Below are 14,936 nucleotides of genomic sequence, written 5' to 3'. Positions count from 1 at the left end.
CTCCCTCCTTCTTCATCTCCCTCCTTTGTCTCCCTCCTCCTTCTTCATCTCCCTCCTTCTTCATCTCCCTCCTTCTTCATCTCCCTCCTTCTTCTTTATCTCCCTTCTTCTTCTTCTCCCTCCTTCGTCCCCCTCCTTCTTCTTCGTATCCCTCCTTCTTCATCTCCCTCCTTCTTCATCTCCCTCCTTTGTCTCCCTCCTTCTTCTTCGTATCCCTCCTTCTTCTTCATTTCTCTCCTTCTTCTTCTCCCTCCTTCTTCTTCTCCCTCCTTCTTCATCCCCCTCCTTCTTCTTCTCCCTCCTTCTTCATCCCCCTCCTTCTTCATTTCCCTCCTTCTTCTTCTTCTCCCTCCTTCTTCTTCTCCCTCCTTCTTCATCCCCCTTCTTCTTCATCTCCCTCCTTCTTCTTCTTCTCCCTCCTTCTTCTTCTCCCTCCTTCTTCTTCTTCTCCCTCCTTCTTCTTCTCCCTCCTTCTTCTTCATCTCCCTCCTTCTTCTTCATCTCCTCCTTCTTCTTCTCCCTCCTTCTTCTCCCTCCTCTCCCTCCTTTTCTTCATCTCCCTCCTTCTTCATCATCTCCCTCCTTCTTCTTCTTCCCTCCTTCTTCTTCTCCCCTCCTTCTTCTTCATCTCCCTCCTTCTTCATTTTCCCTCCTTCTTCATCATCTCCCTCCTTCTTCATCATCTCCCTCCTTCTTCATCTCCCCCTTCTTCTTCATCTCCCTCCTTCTTCATCATCTCCCTTCTTCATCTCCCTCCTCCTTCTTCATCTCCCCTCCTTCTTATTCTTCTCCCTCCTTCTTCTTCATCTCCCTCCTTCTTCATCTCCCTCCTTCTTCTTCATCTCCCTCCTTCTTCATCATCTCCCTCCTTCATCTACCTTCTTCTTCATCTCCCTCCTTCTTCATCATCTCCCTCATTCTTCATCATCTCCCTCCTTCTTCATCTCCCTCCTTCTTCTTCTTCTTCATCTCCCTCCTTCTTCTTCTTCTCCCTCCTTCTTCTTCTCCCTCCTTCTTCTTCATCTCCCTCCTTCTTCTTCATCTCCCTCCTCCTTCTTCATCTCCCTCCTCCTTCTTCATCTCCCTCCTCCTTCTTCATCTCCCTCCTTCTTCTTTATCTCCCTTCTTCTTCTTCTCCCTCCTTCGTCCCCCTCCTTCTTCTTCGTATCCCTCCTTCTTCATCTCCCTCCTTCATCTCCCTCCTTCTTCATCTCCCTCCTTTGTCTCCCTCCTTCTTCTTCGTATCCCTCCTTCTTCTTCATTTCTCTCCTTCTTCTTCTTCTCCCTCCTTCTTCTTCTTCTTCTCCCTCCTTCTTCTTCTCCCTCCTTCTTCCCCCTCCTTCTTTTTCATCTCCCTCCTTCTTCTTCTTCTCCCTCCTTCTTCTTCTCCCTCCTTCTTCTTCATCTCCCTCCTTCTTCTTCATCTCCTCCTCCTTCTTCTTCTTCTCCCTCCTTCTTCTTCTTCTTCCCTCCTTCTTCTTCTTCTCCCTTCTTCTTCTTCTCCCTCCTTCTTCTTCTCCTTCTCCTTCTTCTTCATCTCCCTCCTTCTTCTTCATCTCCCTCCTTCTTCATCATCTCCCTCCTTCTTCATCATCCCTCCTTCTTCTTCATCTCCCTTCTTCTTCTTCTCCCTCCTTCTTCTTCATCTCCCTCCTTCTTCATCTCCTCCGTCTTCTTCTCCTTCTTCTTCTTCATCTCCCTCCTTCTTCTTCATCTCCCTTCATTCTTCATCTCCTCCGTCTTCTTCTCCCTCCTTCTTCTTCATCTCCCTCCTTCTTCTTCTCCCTTCTTCTTCTTCTTCTCCTCCTTCTTCTTCTCCCTCCTTCTTCTTCATCTCCCTCCTTCTTCTTCATCCCTCCTTCTTCTTCTTCTCCCTCCTTCTTCATCTCCCTCCTTCTTCTTCATCTCCCTCCTTCTTCTTCATCTCCCTCTTCTTCTTCATCTCCCTCCTTCTTCTTCTTCTCCCTCCTTCTTCTTCATCTCTTCCTCCTTCTTTATCGTCTCCCTCCTTCTTCTTCTCTCCTTCTTCTTTATTCCCTCCTTCTTCTTTATCTCCCTCCTTCTTCTTCTTCTCCCTCTTCTCCTTCTTCTCCCCCTCCTTCTTCATCTCTCCTCCTTCTTCTCATCTCCTTCTTCATCATCTCCTCCTTCTTCTTCATCTCCCTCCTTCTTCTTCTCCTCCTTCTTCTTCATCTCCCTCCTTCTTCTTCATCTCCCTCCTTCTTCTTCTTCTCCCTCTCTTCTTCATCTCCCTCCTTCTTCTTCATCTCCCTCCTTCTTCTTCATCTCCTCCTTCTTCTTCATCTCCCTCCTTTGTCTCTCCCTCCTTCTTCTTCATCTCCCTCCTCCTTCATCATCTCCCTCCTTCTTCTTCATCTCCCTCCTCCTCTTCATCTCCCTCCTCCTTCTTCATCTCCCTCCTTCTTCATCTCCCTCCTCCTTCTTCATCTCCCTCCTTCTTCTCCCTCCTTCTTCATCTCCCTCCTCCTCCTTCTTCCCTCCTTCTTCATCTCCCTTCTTCTTCATCTCCCTCCTCCTTCATCATCTCCCTCTTCTTCTTCATCTCCCTCCTTCTTCATCTCCCCTCCTTCTTCATCTCCCCTCCTCTCCCTCCTTCTTCATCTCCCTCCTTCTTCATCTCCTCCTTCCTTCATCTCCCTCCTCCTTCTCATCTCCTCCTTCTTCATCATCTCCTCCTTCTTCATCTCCCTCCTTCTTCTTCTTCATCTCCCTCCTCCTTCTTCATCTCCCTCCTTCTTCATCTCCCTCCTCCTTCATCTCCCTCCCTCCTCCTTCATCATCTCCCTCCTTCATCATCCCTCCTCCTTCTTCATCTCCCTCCTCCTTCATCATCTCCTCCTCTTCATCATCTCCTCTCCTTCTTCATCTCCTCCTCCTTCATCATCTCCCTCCTTCTTCATCTCCATCCTTCTTCATCTCCCTCCTTCTTCATCTCCATCCTTCTTCATCTCCATCCTTCTTCATCTCCCTCCTTCTTCATCTCCATCCTTCTCATCTCCCCTCCTTCTTCATCTCCCTCCTCCTTCTTCATCTCCCTCCTTCTTCATCTCCCCTCCTCCTTCATCTCCCTCATCTCCCTCCTTCTTCATCTCCATCCTTCATCATCTCCCTCCTTCTTCATCATCTCCCTCCTCCTTCATCTCCCTCCTCCTTCTTCATCTCCCTCCTTCTTCATCTCCCTCCTCCTTCTTCATCTCCCTCCTCCTTCTTCATCTCCCTCCTCCTCCTTCGTCTCCCTCCTTCTTCATCTCCCTCCTCCTTCATCATCTCCCTTCTTCTTCTTCATCTCCCTCCTTCTTCATCTCCCTCCTCCTTCTTCATCTCCCTCCTTCTTCATCTCCCTCCTTCTTCATCTCCCTCCTCCTTCATCATCTCCCTCCTCCTTCATCATCTCCCTCCTCCTTCATCATCTCCCTCCTTCTTCATCTCCCTCCTTCTTCATCTCCCTCCTCCTTCATCATCTCCCTCCTCCTTCATCATCTCCCTCCTTCTTCATCTCCATCCTTCTTCATCTCCATCCTTCTTCATCTCCATCCTTCTTCATCTCCCTCCTCCTTCATCATCTCCCTCCTTCTTCATCTCCCTCCTCCTTCTTCATCTCCCTCCTCCTTCTTCATCTCCCTCCTTTGGACAATATTAAATGAGCTGAGTTCAGTGTGACACACTGAAGTGTGTGTGTGTGTGTGTGTGTGTGTGTGTGTGTGTGTGCGTGTGTTAGGTGTGTATCTATCTGTTCCCTGGCCTTCAGTATGGAAGGCCTCTACCTATCAGCATCCAGTAACACGGAGACGGTCCACATCTTCAAACTAGAGACGCAGAAAGAGAAGTAAGTACCCCCCCCTCACCTGGCTGCATTAGTCTGATTCTAGATGTTGTCCTGTATATTAACATGGTGTGTGTGTGTAGGTCAACAGAGGAGGTGTTGTCCTGTATATTAACATGGTGTGTGTGTGTAGGTCAACAGAGGAGGTGTTGTCCTGTATATTAACATGGTGTGTGTAGGTCAACAGAGGAGGTGTTGTCCTGTATATTAACATGGTGTGTGTAGGTCAACAGAGGAGGTGTTGTCCTGTATATTAACATGGTGTGTGTGTGTAGGTCAACAGAGGAGGTGTTGTCCTGTATATTAACATGGTGTGTGTAGGCCAACAGAGGAGGTGTTGAGGAGGTGTTGTCCTGTATATTAACATGGTGTGTGTAGGTCAACAGAGGAGGTGTTGTCCTGTATATTAACATGGTGTGTGTAGGTCAACAGAGGAGGTGTTGTCCTGTATATTAACATGGTGTGTGTAGGTCAACAGAGGAGGTGTTGTCCTGTATATTAACATGGTGTGTGTAGGTCAACAGAGGAGGTGTTGTCCTGTATATTAACATGGTGTGTGTAGGTCAACAGAGGAGGTGTTGTCCTGTATATTAACATGGTGTGTGTAGGCCAACAGAGGAGGTGTTGTCCTGTATATTAACATGGTGTGTGTAGGTCAACAGAGGAGGTGTTGTCCTGTATATTAACATGGTGTGTGTAGGCCAACAGAGGAGGTGTTGTCCTGTATATTAACATGGTGTGTGTAGGTCAACAGAGGAGGTGTTGTCCTGTATATTAACATGGTGTGTGTAGGTCAACAGAGGAGGTGTTGTCCTGTATATTAACATGGTGTGTGTAGGTCAACAGAGGAGGTGTTGTCCTGTATATTAACATGGTGTGTGTGTGTAGGTCAACAGAGGAGGTGTTGTCCTGTATATATTAACATGGTGTGTGTAGGTCAACAGAGGAGGTGTTGTCCTGTATATTAACATGGTGTGTGTAGGCCAACAGAGGAGGTGTTGTCCTGTATATTAACATGGTGTGTGTAGGTCAACAGAGGAGGTGTTGTCCTGTATATTAACATGGTGTGTGTAGGCCAACAGAGGAGGTGTTGTCCTGTATATTAACATGGTGTGTGTAGGTCAACAGAGGAGGTGTTGTCCTGTATATTAACATGGTGTGTGTAGGTCAACAGAGGAGGTGTTGTCCTGTATATTAACATGGTGTGTGTAGGTCAACAGAGGAGGTGTTGTCCTGTATATTAACATGGTGTGTGTAGGTCAACAGAGGAGGTGTTGTCCTGTATATTAACATGGTGTGTGTGTGTAGGTCAACAGAGGAGGTGTTGTCCTGTATATTAACATGGTGTGTGTAGGCCAACAGAGGAGGTGTTGTCCTGTATATTAACATGGTGTGTGTAGGTCAACAGAGGAGGTGTTGTCCTGTATATTAACATGGTGTGTGTGTGTAGGTCAACAGAGGAGGTGTTGTCCTGTATATTAACATGGTGTGTGTAGGCCAACAGAGGAGGTGTTGTCCTGTATATTAACATGGTGTGTGTAGGCCAACAGAGGAGGTGTTGTCCTGTATATTAACATGGTGTGTGTAGGCCAACAGAGGAGGTGTTGTCCTGTATATTAACATGGTGTGTGTAGGCCAACAGAGGAGGTGTTGTCCTGTATATTAACATGGTGTGTGTAGGTCAACAGAGGAGGTGTTGTCCTGTATATTAACATGGTGTGTGTAGGTCAACAGAGGAGGTGTTGTCCTGTATATTAACATGGTGTGTGTAGGTCAACAGAGGAGGTGTTGTCCTGTATATTAACATGGTGTGTGTAGGCCAACAGAGGAGGTGTTGTCCTGTATATTAACATGGTGTGTGTAGGTCAACAGAGGAGGTGTTGTCCTGTATATTAACATGGTGTGTGTAGGTCAACAGAGGAGGTGTTGTCCTGTATATTAACATGGTGTGTGTGTGTAGGTCAACAGAGGAGGTGTTGTCCTGTATATTAACATGGTGTGTGTAGGTCAACAGAGGAGGTGTTGTCCTGTATATTAACATGGTGTGTGTAGGCCAACAGAGGAGGTGTTGTCCTGTATATTAACATGGTGTGTGTAGGTCAACAGAGGAGGTGTTGTCCTGTATATTAACATGGTGTGTGTAGGCCAACAGAGGAGGTGTTGTCCTGTATATTAACATGGTGTGTAGGTCAACAGAGGAGGTGTTGTCCTGTATATTAACATGGTGTGTGTAGGTCAACAGAGGAGGTGTTGTCCTGTATATTAACATGGTGTGTGTAGGTCAACAGAGGAGGTGTTGTCCTGTATATTAACATGGTGTGTGTAGGTCAACAGAGGAGGTGTTGTCCTGTATATTAACATGGTGTGTGTAGGTCAACAGAGGAGGTGTTGTCCTGTATATTAACATGGTGTGTGTGTAGGTCAACAGAGGAGGTGTTGTCCTGTATATTAACATGGTGTGTGTGTGTAGGCCAACAGAGGAGGTGTTGTCCTGTATATTAACATGGTGTGTGTAGGTCAACAGAGGAGGTGTTGTCCTGTATATTAACATGGTGTGTGTAGGTCAACAGAGGAGGTGTTGTCCTGTATATTAACATGGTGTGTGTAGGCCAACAGAGGAGGTGTTGTCCTGTATATTAACATGGTGTGTGTAGGTCAACAGAGGAGGTTTTGTCCTGTATATTAACATGGTGTGTGTAGGTCAACAGAGGAGGTGTTGTCCTGTATATTAAAATGGTGTGTGTAGGTCAACAGAGGAGGTGTTGTCCTGTATATTAACATGGTGTGTGTGTGTAGGTCAACAGAGGAGGTGTTGTCCTGTATATTAACATGGTGTGTGTAGGTCAACAGAGGAGGTGTTGTCCTGTATATTAACATGGTGTGTGTGTGTAGGTCAACAGAGGAGGTGTTGTCCTGTATATTAACATGGTGTGTGTAGGTCAACAGAGGAGGTGTTGTCCTGTATATTAACATGGTGTGTGTGTAGGTCAACAGAGGAGGTGTTGTCCTGTATATTAACATGGTGTGTGTAGGTCAACAGAGGAGGTGTTGTCCTGTATATTAACATGGTGTGTGTGTGTAGGTCAACAGAGGAGGTGTTGTCCTGTATATTAACATGGTGTGTGTAGGTCAACAGAGGAGGTGTTGTCCTGTATATTAACATGGTGTGTGTAGGCCAACAGAGGAGGTGTTGTCCTGTATATTAACATGGTGTGTGTAGGCCAACAGAGGAGGTGTTGTCCTGTATATTAACATGGTGTGTGTAGGCCAACAGAGGAGGTGTTGTCCTGTATATTAACATGGTGTGTGTAGGTCAACAGAGGAGGTGTTGTCCTGTATATTAACATGGTGTGTGTAGGCCAACAGAGGAGGTGTTGTCCTGTATATTAACATGGTGTGTGTGTGTAGGCCAACAGAGGAGGTGTTGTCCTGTATATTAACATGGTGTGTGTGTGTAGGTCAACAGAGGAGGTGTTGTCCTGTATATTAACATGGTGTGTGTAGGTCAACAGAGGAGGTGTTGTCCTGTATATTAACATGGTGTGTGTAGGTCAACAGAGGAGGTGTTGTCCTGTATATTAACATGGTGTGTGTAGGTCAACAGAGGAGGTGTTGTCCTGTATATTAACATGGTGTGTGTAGGTCAACAGAGGAGGTGTTGTCCTGTATATTAACATGGTGTGTGTAGGTCAACAGAGGAGGTGTTGTCCTGTATATTAACATGGTGTGTGTAGGTCAACAGAGGAGGTGTTGTCCTGTATATTAACATGGTGTGTGTGTGTAGGTCAACAGAGGAGGTGTTGTCCTGTATATTAACATGGTGTGTGTAGGTCAACAGAGGAGGTGTTGTCCTGTATATTAACATGGTGTGTGTAGGTCAACAGAGGAGGTGTTGTCCTGTATATTAACATGGTGTGTGTAGGCCAACAGAGGAGGTGTTGTCCTGTATATTAACATGGTGTGTGTAGGTCAACAGAGGAGGTGTTGTCCTGTATATTAACATGGTGTGTGTAGGTCAACAGAGGAGGTGTTGTCCTGTATATTAACATGGTGTGTGTAGGTCAACAGAGGAGGTGTTGTCCTGTATATTAACATGGTGTGTGTAGGCCAACAGAGGAGGTGTTGTCCTGTATATTAACATGGTGTGTGTAGGTCAACAGAGGAGGTGTTGTCCTGTATATTAACATGGTGTGTGTAGGTCAACAGAGGAGGTGTTGTCCTGTATATTAACATGGTGTGTGTGTGTAGGTCAACAGAGGAGGTGTTGTCCTGTATATTAACATGGTGTGTGTAGGTCAACAGAGGAGGTGTTGTCCTGTATATTAACATGGTGTGTGTAGGCCAACAGAGGAGGTGTTGTCCTGTATATTAACATGGTGTGTGTAGGTCAACAGAGGAGGTGTTGTCCTGTATATTAACATGGTGTGTGTAGGTCAACAGAGGAGGTGTTGTCCTGTATATTAACATGGTGTGTGTAGGCCAACAGAGGAGGTGTTGTCCTGTATATTAACATGGTGTGTGTAGGTCAACAGAGGAGGTGTTGTCCTGTATATTAACATGGTGTGTGTAGGTCAACAGAGGAGGTGTTGTCCTGTATATTAACATGGTGTGTGTGTGTAGGTCAACAGAGGAGGTGTTGTCCTGTATATTAACATGGTGTGTGTAGGTCAACAGAGGAGGTGTTGTCCTGTATATTAACATGGTGTGTGTAGGCCAACAGAGGAGGTGTTGTCCTGTATATTAACATGGTGTGTGTAGGTCAACAGAGGAGGTGTTGTCCTGTATATTAACATGGTGTGTGTAGGCCAACAGAGGAGGTGTTGTCCTGTATATTAACATGGTGTGTGTAGGTCAACAGAGGAGGTGTTGTCCTGTATATTAACATGGTGTGTGTAGGTCAACAGAGGAGGTGTTGTCCTGTATATTAACATGGTGTGTGTGTAGGTCAACAGAGGAGGTGTTGTCCTGTATATTAACATGGTGTGTGTAGGTCAACAGAGGAGGTGTTGTCCTGTATATTAACATGGTGTGTGTAGGTCAACAGAGGAGGTGTTGTCCTGTATATTAACATGGTGTGTGTGTAGGTCAACAGAGGAGGTGTTGTCCTGTATATTAACATGGTGTGTGTGTGTAGGTCAACAGAGGAGGTGTTGTCCTGTATATTAACATGGTGTGTGTAGGTCAACAGAGGAGGTGTTGTCCTGTATATTAACATGGTGTGTGTAGGTCAACAGAGGAGGTGTTGTCCTGTATATTAACATGGTGTGTGTAGGCCAACAGAGGAGGTGTTGTCCTGTATATTAACATGGTGTGTGTAGGTCAACAGAGGAGGTGTTGTCCTGTATATTAACATGGTGTGTGTAGGCCAACAGAGGAGGTGTTGTCCTGTATATTAACATGGTGTGTGTAGGCCAACAGAGGAGGTGTTGTCCTGTATATTAACATGGTGTGTGTAGGTCAACAGAGGAGGTGTTGTCCTGTATATTAACATGGTGTGTGTAGGTCAACAGAGGAGGTGTTGTCCTGTATATTAACATGGTGTGTGTAGGTCAACAGAGGAGGTGTTGTCCTGTATATTAACATGGTGTGTGTAGGTCAACAGAGGAGGTGTTGTCCTGTATATTAACATGGTGTGTAGGTCAACAGAGGAGGTGTTGTCCTGTATATTAACATGGTGTGTGTAGGTCAACAGAGGAGGTGTTGTCCTGTATATTAACATGGTGTGTGTGTAGGCCAACAGAGGAGGTGTTGTCCTGTATATTAACATGGTGTGTGTAGGTCAACAGAGGAGGTGTTGTCCTGTATATTAACATGGTGTGTGTAGGTCAACAGAGGAGGTGTTGTCCTGTATATTAACATGGTGTGTGTAGGTCAACAGAGGAGGTGTTGTCCTGTATATTAACATGGTGTGTGTAGGTCAACAGAGGAGGTGTTGTCCTGTATATTAACATGGTGTGTGTAGGTCAACAGAGGAGGTGTTGTCCTGTATATTAACATGGTGTGTGTGTGTAGGTCAACAGAGGAGGTGTTGTCCTGTATATTAACATGGTGTGTGTAGGTCAACAGAGGAGGTGTTGTCCTGTATATTAACATGGTGTGTGTGTAGGTCAACAGAGGAGGTGTTGTCCTGTATATTAACATGGTGTGTGTGTAGGTCAACAGAGGAGGTGTTGTCCTGTATATTAACATGGTGTGTGTGTGTAGGTCAACAGAGGAGGTGTTGTCCTGTATATTAACATGGTGTGTGTAGGTCAACAGAGGAGGTGTTGTCCTGTATATTAACATGGTGTGTGTAGGTCAACAGAGGAGGTGTTGTCCTGTATATTAACATGGTGTGTGTAGGCCAACAGAGGAGGTGTTGTCCTGTATATTAACATGGTGTGTGTAGGTCAACAGAGGAGGTGTTGTCCTGTATATTAACATGGTGTGTGTAGGTCAACAGAGGAGGTGTTGTCCTGTATATTAACATGGTGTGTGTGTAGGTCAACAGAGGAGGTGTTGTCCTGTATATTAACATGGTGTGTGTAGGTCAACAGAGGAGGTGTTGTCCTGTATATTAACATGGTGTGTGTAGTGTGTAGGTCAACAGAGGAGGTGTTGTCCTGTATATTAACATGGTGTGTGTAGGTCAACAGAGGAGGTGTTGTCCTGTATATTAACATGGTGTGTGTAGGCCAACAGAGGAGGTGTTGTCCTGTATATTAACATGGTGTGTGTAGGTCAACAGAGGAGGTGTTGTCCTGTATATTAACATGGTGTGTGTAGGTCAACAGAGGAGGTGTTGTCCTGTATATTAACATGGTGTGTGTAGGGTCAACAGAGGAGGTGTTGTCCTGTATATTAACATGGTGTGTGTAGGTCAACAGAGGAGGTGTTGTCCTGTATATTAACATGGTGTGTAGGTCAACAGAGGAGGTGTTGTCCTGTATATTAACATGGTGTGTGTGTAGGTCAACAGAGGAGGTGTTGTCCTGTATATTAACATGGTGTGTGTAGGTCAACAGAGGAGGTGTTGTCCTGTATATTAACATGGTGTGTGTAGGTCAACAGAGGAGGTGTTGTCCTGTATATTAACATGGTGTGTGTAGGTCAACAGAGGAGGTGTTGTCCTGTATATTAACATGGTGTGTGTAGGTCAACAGAGGAGGTGTTGTCCTGTATATTAACATGGTGTGTGTAGGTCAACAGAGGAGGTGTTGTCCTGTATATTAACATGGTGTGTGTAGGTCAACAGAGGAGGTGTTGTCCTGTATATTAACATGGTGTGTGTAGGTCAACAGAGGAGGTGTTGTCCTGTATATTAACATGGTGTGTGTGTAGGTCAACAGAGGAGGTGTTGTCCTGTATATTAACATGGTGTGTGTAGGTCAACAGAGGAGGTGTTGTCCTGTATATTAACATGGTGTGTGTAGGTCAACAGAGGAGGTGTTGTCCTGTATATTAACATGGTGTGTGTGTAGGCCAACAGAGGAGGTGTTGTCCTGTATATTAACATGGTAACATGGTGTGTGTGTGTGTAGGTCAACAGAGGAGGTGTTGTCCTGTATATTAACATGGTGTGTGTAGGTCAACAGAGGAGGTGTTGTCCTGTATATTAACATGGTGTGTGTAGGCCAACAGAGGAGGTGTTGTCCTGTATATTAACATGGTGTGTGTAGGTCAACAGAGGAGGTGTTGTCCTGTATATTAACATGGTGTGTGTGTAGGTCAACAGAGGAGGTGTTGTCCTGTATATTAACATGGTGTGTGTAGGTCAACAGAGGAGGTGTTGTCCTGTATATTAACATGGTGTGTGTGTGTAGGTCAACAGAGGAGGTGTTGTCCTGTATATTAACATGGTGTGTGTAGGTCAACAGAGGAGGTGTTGTCCTGTATATTAACATGGTGTGTGTAGGTCAACAGAGGAGGTGTTGTCCTGTATATTAACATGGTGTGTGTAGGTCAACAGAGGAGGTGTTGTCCTGTATATTAACATGGTGTGTGTAGGCCAACAGAGGAGGTGTTGTCCTGTATATTAACATGGTGTGTGTGTAGGTCAACAGAGGAGGTGTTGTCCTGTATATTAACATGGTGTGTGTAGGTCAACAGAGGAGGTGTTGTCCTGTATATTAACATGGTGTGTGTAGGTCAACAGAGGAGGTGTTGTCCTGTATATTAACATGGTGTGTGTAGGTCAACAGAGGAGGTGTTGTCCTGTATATTAACATGGTGTGTGTAGGTCAACAGAGGAGGTGTTGTCCTGTATATTAACATGGTGTGTGTAGGTCAACAGAGGAGGTGTTGTCCTGTATATTAACATGGTGTGTGTAGGCAACAGAGGAGGTGTTGTCCTGTATATTAACATGGTGTGTGTAGGTCAACAGAGGAGGTGTTGTCCTGTATATTAACATGGTGTGTGTAGGTCCAACAGAGGAGGTGTTGTCCTGTATATTAACATGGTGTGTGTAGGTCAACAGAGGAGGTGTTGTCCTGTATATTAACATGGTGTGTGTAGGCCAACAGAGGAGGTGTTGTCCTGTATATTAACATGGTGTGTGTAGGTCAACAGAGGAGGTGTTGTCCTGTATATTAACATGGTGTGTGTAGGCCAACAGAGGAGGTGTTGTCCTGTATATTAACATGGTGTGTGTAGGTCAACAGAGGAGGTGTTGTCCTGTATATTAACATGGTGTGTGTAGGTCAACAGAGGAGGTGTTGTCCTGTATATTAACATGGTGTGTGTAGGCCAACAGAGGAGGTGTTGTCCTGTATATTAACATGGTGTGTGTAGGTCAACAGAGGAGGTGTTGTCCTGTATATTAACATGGTGTGTGTAGGTCAACAGAGGAGGTGTTGTCCTGTATATTAACATGGTGTGTGTAGGTCAACAGAGGAGGTGTTGTCCTGTATATTAACATGGTGTGTGTAGGTCAACAGAGGAGGTGTTGTCCTGTATATTAACATGGTGTGTGTGTGTAGGTCAACAGAGGAGGTGTTGTCCTGTATATTAACATGGGTGTGTGTAGGTCAACAGAGGAGGTGTTGTCCTGTATATTAACATGGTGTGTGTAGGTCAACAGAGGAGGTGTTGTCCTGTATATTAACATGGTGTGTGTGTGTAGGTCAACAGAGGAGGTGTTGTCCTGTATATTAACATGGTGTGTGTAGGTCAACAGAGGAGGTGTTGTCCTGTATATTAACATGGTGTGTGTAGGTCAACAGAGGAGGTGTTGTCCTGTATATTAACATGGTGTGTGTAGGTCAACAGAGGAGGTGTTGTCCTGTATATTAACATGGTGTGTGTGTTGTCCTGTAGGTCAACAGAGGAGGTGTTGTCCTGTATATTAACATGGTGTGTGTAGGTCAACAGAGGAGGTGTTGTCCTGTATATTAACATGGTGTGTGTAGGTCAACAGAGGAGGTGTTGTCCTGTATATTAACATGGTGTGTGTAGGTCAACAGAGGAGGTGTTGTCCTGTATATTAACATGGTGTGTGTGGTCAACAGAGGAGGTGTTGTCAACAGAGGAGGTGTTGTCCTGTATATTAACATGGTGTGTGTAGGCCAACAGAGGAGGTGTTGTCCTGTATATTAACATGGTGTGTGTAGGTCAACAGAGGAGGTGTTGTCCTGTATATTAACATGGTGTGTGTAGGTCAACAGAGGAGGTGTTGTCCTGTATATTAACATGGTGTGTGTAGGTCAACAGAGGAGGTGTTGTCCTGTATATTAACATGGTGTGTGTAGGTCAACAGAGGAGGTGTTGTCCTGTATATTAACATGGTGTGTGTAGGCCAACAGAGGAGGTGTTGTCCTGTATATTAACATGGTGTGTGTAGGTCAACAGAGGAGGTGTTGTCCTGTATATTAACATGGTGTGTGTAGGTCAACAGAGGAGGTGTTGTCCTGTATATTAACATGGTGTGTGTAGGTCAACAGAGGAGGTGTTGTCCTGTATATTAACATGGTGTGTGTAGGTCAACAGAGGAGGTGTTGTCCTGTATATTAACATGGTGTGTGTAGGTCAACAGAGGAGGTGTTGTCCTGTATATTAACATGGTGTGTGTAGGTCAACAGAGGAGGTGTTGTCCTGTATATTAACATGGTGTGTGTAGGTCAACAGAGGAGGTGTTGTCCTGTATATTAACATGGTGTGTGTAGGTCAACAGAGGAGGTGTTGTCCTGTATATTAACATGGTGTGTGTAGGCCAACAGAGGAGGTGTTGTCCTGTATATTAACATGGTGTGTGTAGGTCAACAGAGGAGGTGTTGTCCTGTATATTAACATGGTGTGTGTGTGTAGGTCAACAGAGGAGGTGTTGTCCTGTATATTAACATGGTGTGTGTGGTCAGGGAGGTCAACAGAGGAGGTGTTGTCCTGTATATTAACATGGTGTGTAGGTCAACAGAGGAGGTGTTGTCCTGTATATTAACATGGTGTGTGTAGGCCAACAGAGGAGGTGTTGTCCTGTATATTAACATGGTGTGTGTAGGCCAACAGAGGAGGTGTTGTCCTGTATATTAACATGGTGTGTGTAGGCCAACAGAGGAGGTGTTGTCCTGTATATTAACATGGTGTGTGTAGGTCAACAGAGGAGGTGTTGTCCTGTATATTAACATGGTGTGTGTAGGTCAACAGAGGAGGTGTTGTCCTGTATATTAACATGGTGTGTGTGTGGGTCAACAGAGGAGGTGTTGTCCTGTATATTAACATGGTGTGTGTAGGTCAACAGAGGAGGTGTTGTCCTGTATATTAACATGGTGTGTGTAGGCCAACAGAGGAGGTGTTGTCCTGTATATTAACATGGTGTGTGTAGGTCAACAGAGGAGGTGTTGTCCTGTATATTAACATGGTGTGTGTAGGTCAACAGAGGAGGTGTTGTCCTGTATATTAACATGGTGTGTGTAGGTCAACAGAGGAGGTGTTGTCCTGTATATTAACATGGTGTGTGTAGGTCAACAGAGGAGGTGTTGTCCTGTATATTAACATGGTGTGTGTAGGTCAACAGAGGAGGTGTTGTCCTGTATATTAACATGGTGGTGTGTGTAGGTCAACAGAGGAGGTGTTGTCCTGTATATTAACATGGTGTGTGTAGGTCAACAGAGGAGGTGT

General features: G+C 45.3%; 1 protein-coding gene across 2 annotated transcripts in view; it reads left to right on the top strand.

The window, feature by feature from the left end:
• Positions 1 to 14,936, top strand: part of LOC135568506 (WD repeat domain phosphoinositide-interacting protein 2-like) — a 65,647-nt gene that overhangs the window by 25,162 nt on the left and 25,549 nt on the right. For both annotated transcript variants that reach the window (XM_065015297.1, XM_065015298.1), the window contains one exon: positions 3,740 to 3,847. In XM_065015297.1, the coding sequence (XP_064871369.1) occupies positions 3,740 to 3,847 (108 nt within the window). The remainder of the gene's footprint in view (positions 1 to 3,739; positions 3,848 to 14,936) is intronic.

Source organism: Oncorhynchus nerka, unplaced genomic scaffold (genome assembly GCF_034236695.1).
Source record: "Oncorhynchus nerka isolate Pitt River unplaced genomic scaffold, Oner_Uvic_2.0 unplaced_scaffold_1534, whole genome shotgun sequence".
Lineage (NCBI taxonomy): Eukaryota > Metazoa > Chordata > Actinopteri > Salmoniformes > Salmonidae > Oncorhynchus > Oncorhynchus nerka.
Note: the sequence above shows the minus strand (reverse complement) of the source record. Positions and strands in the feature narration are given on the sequence as shown.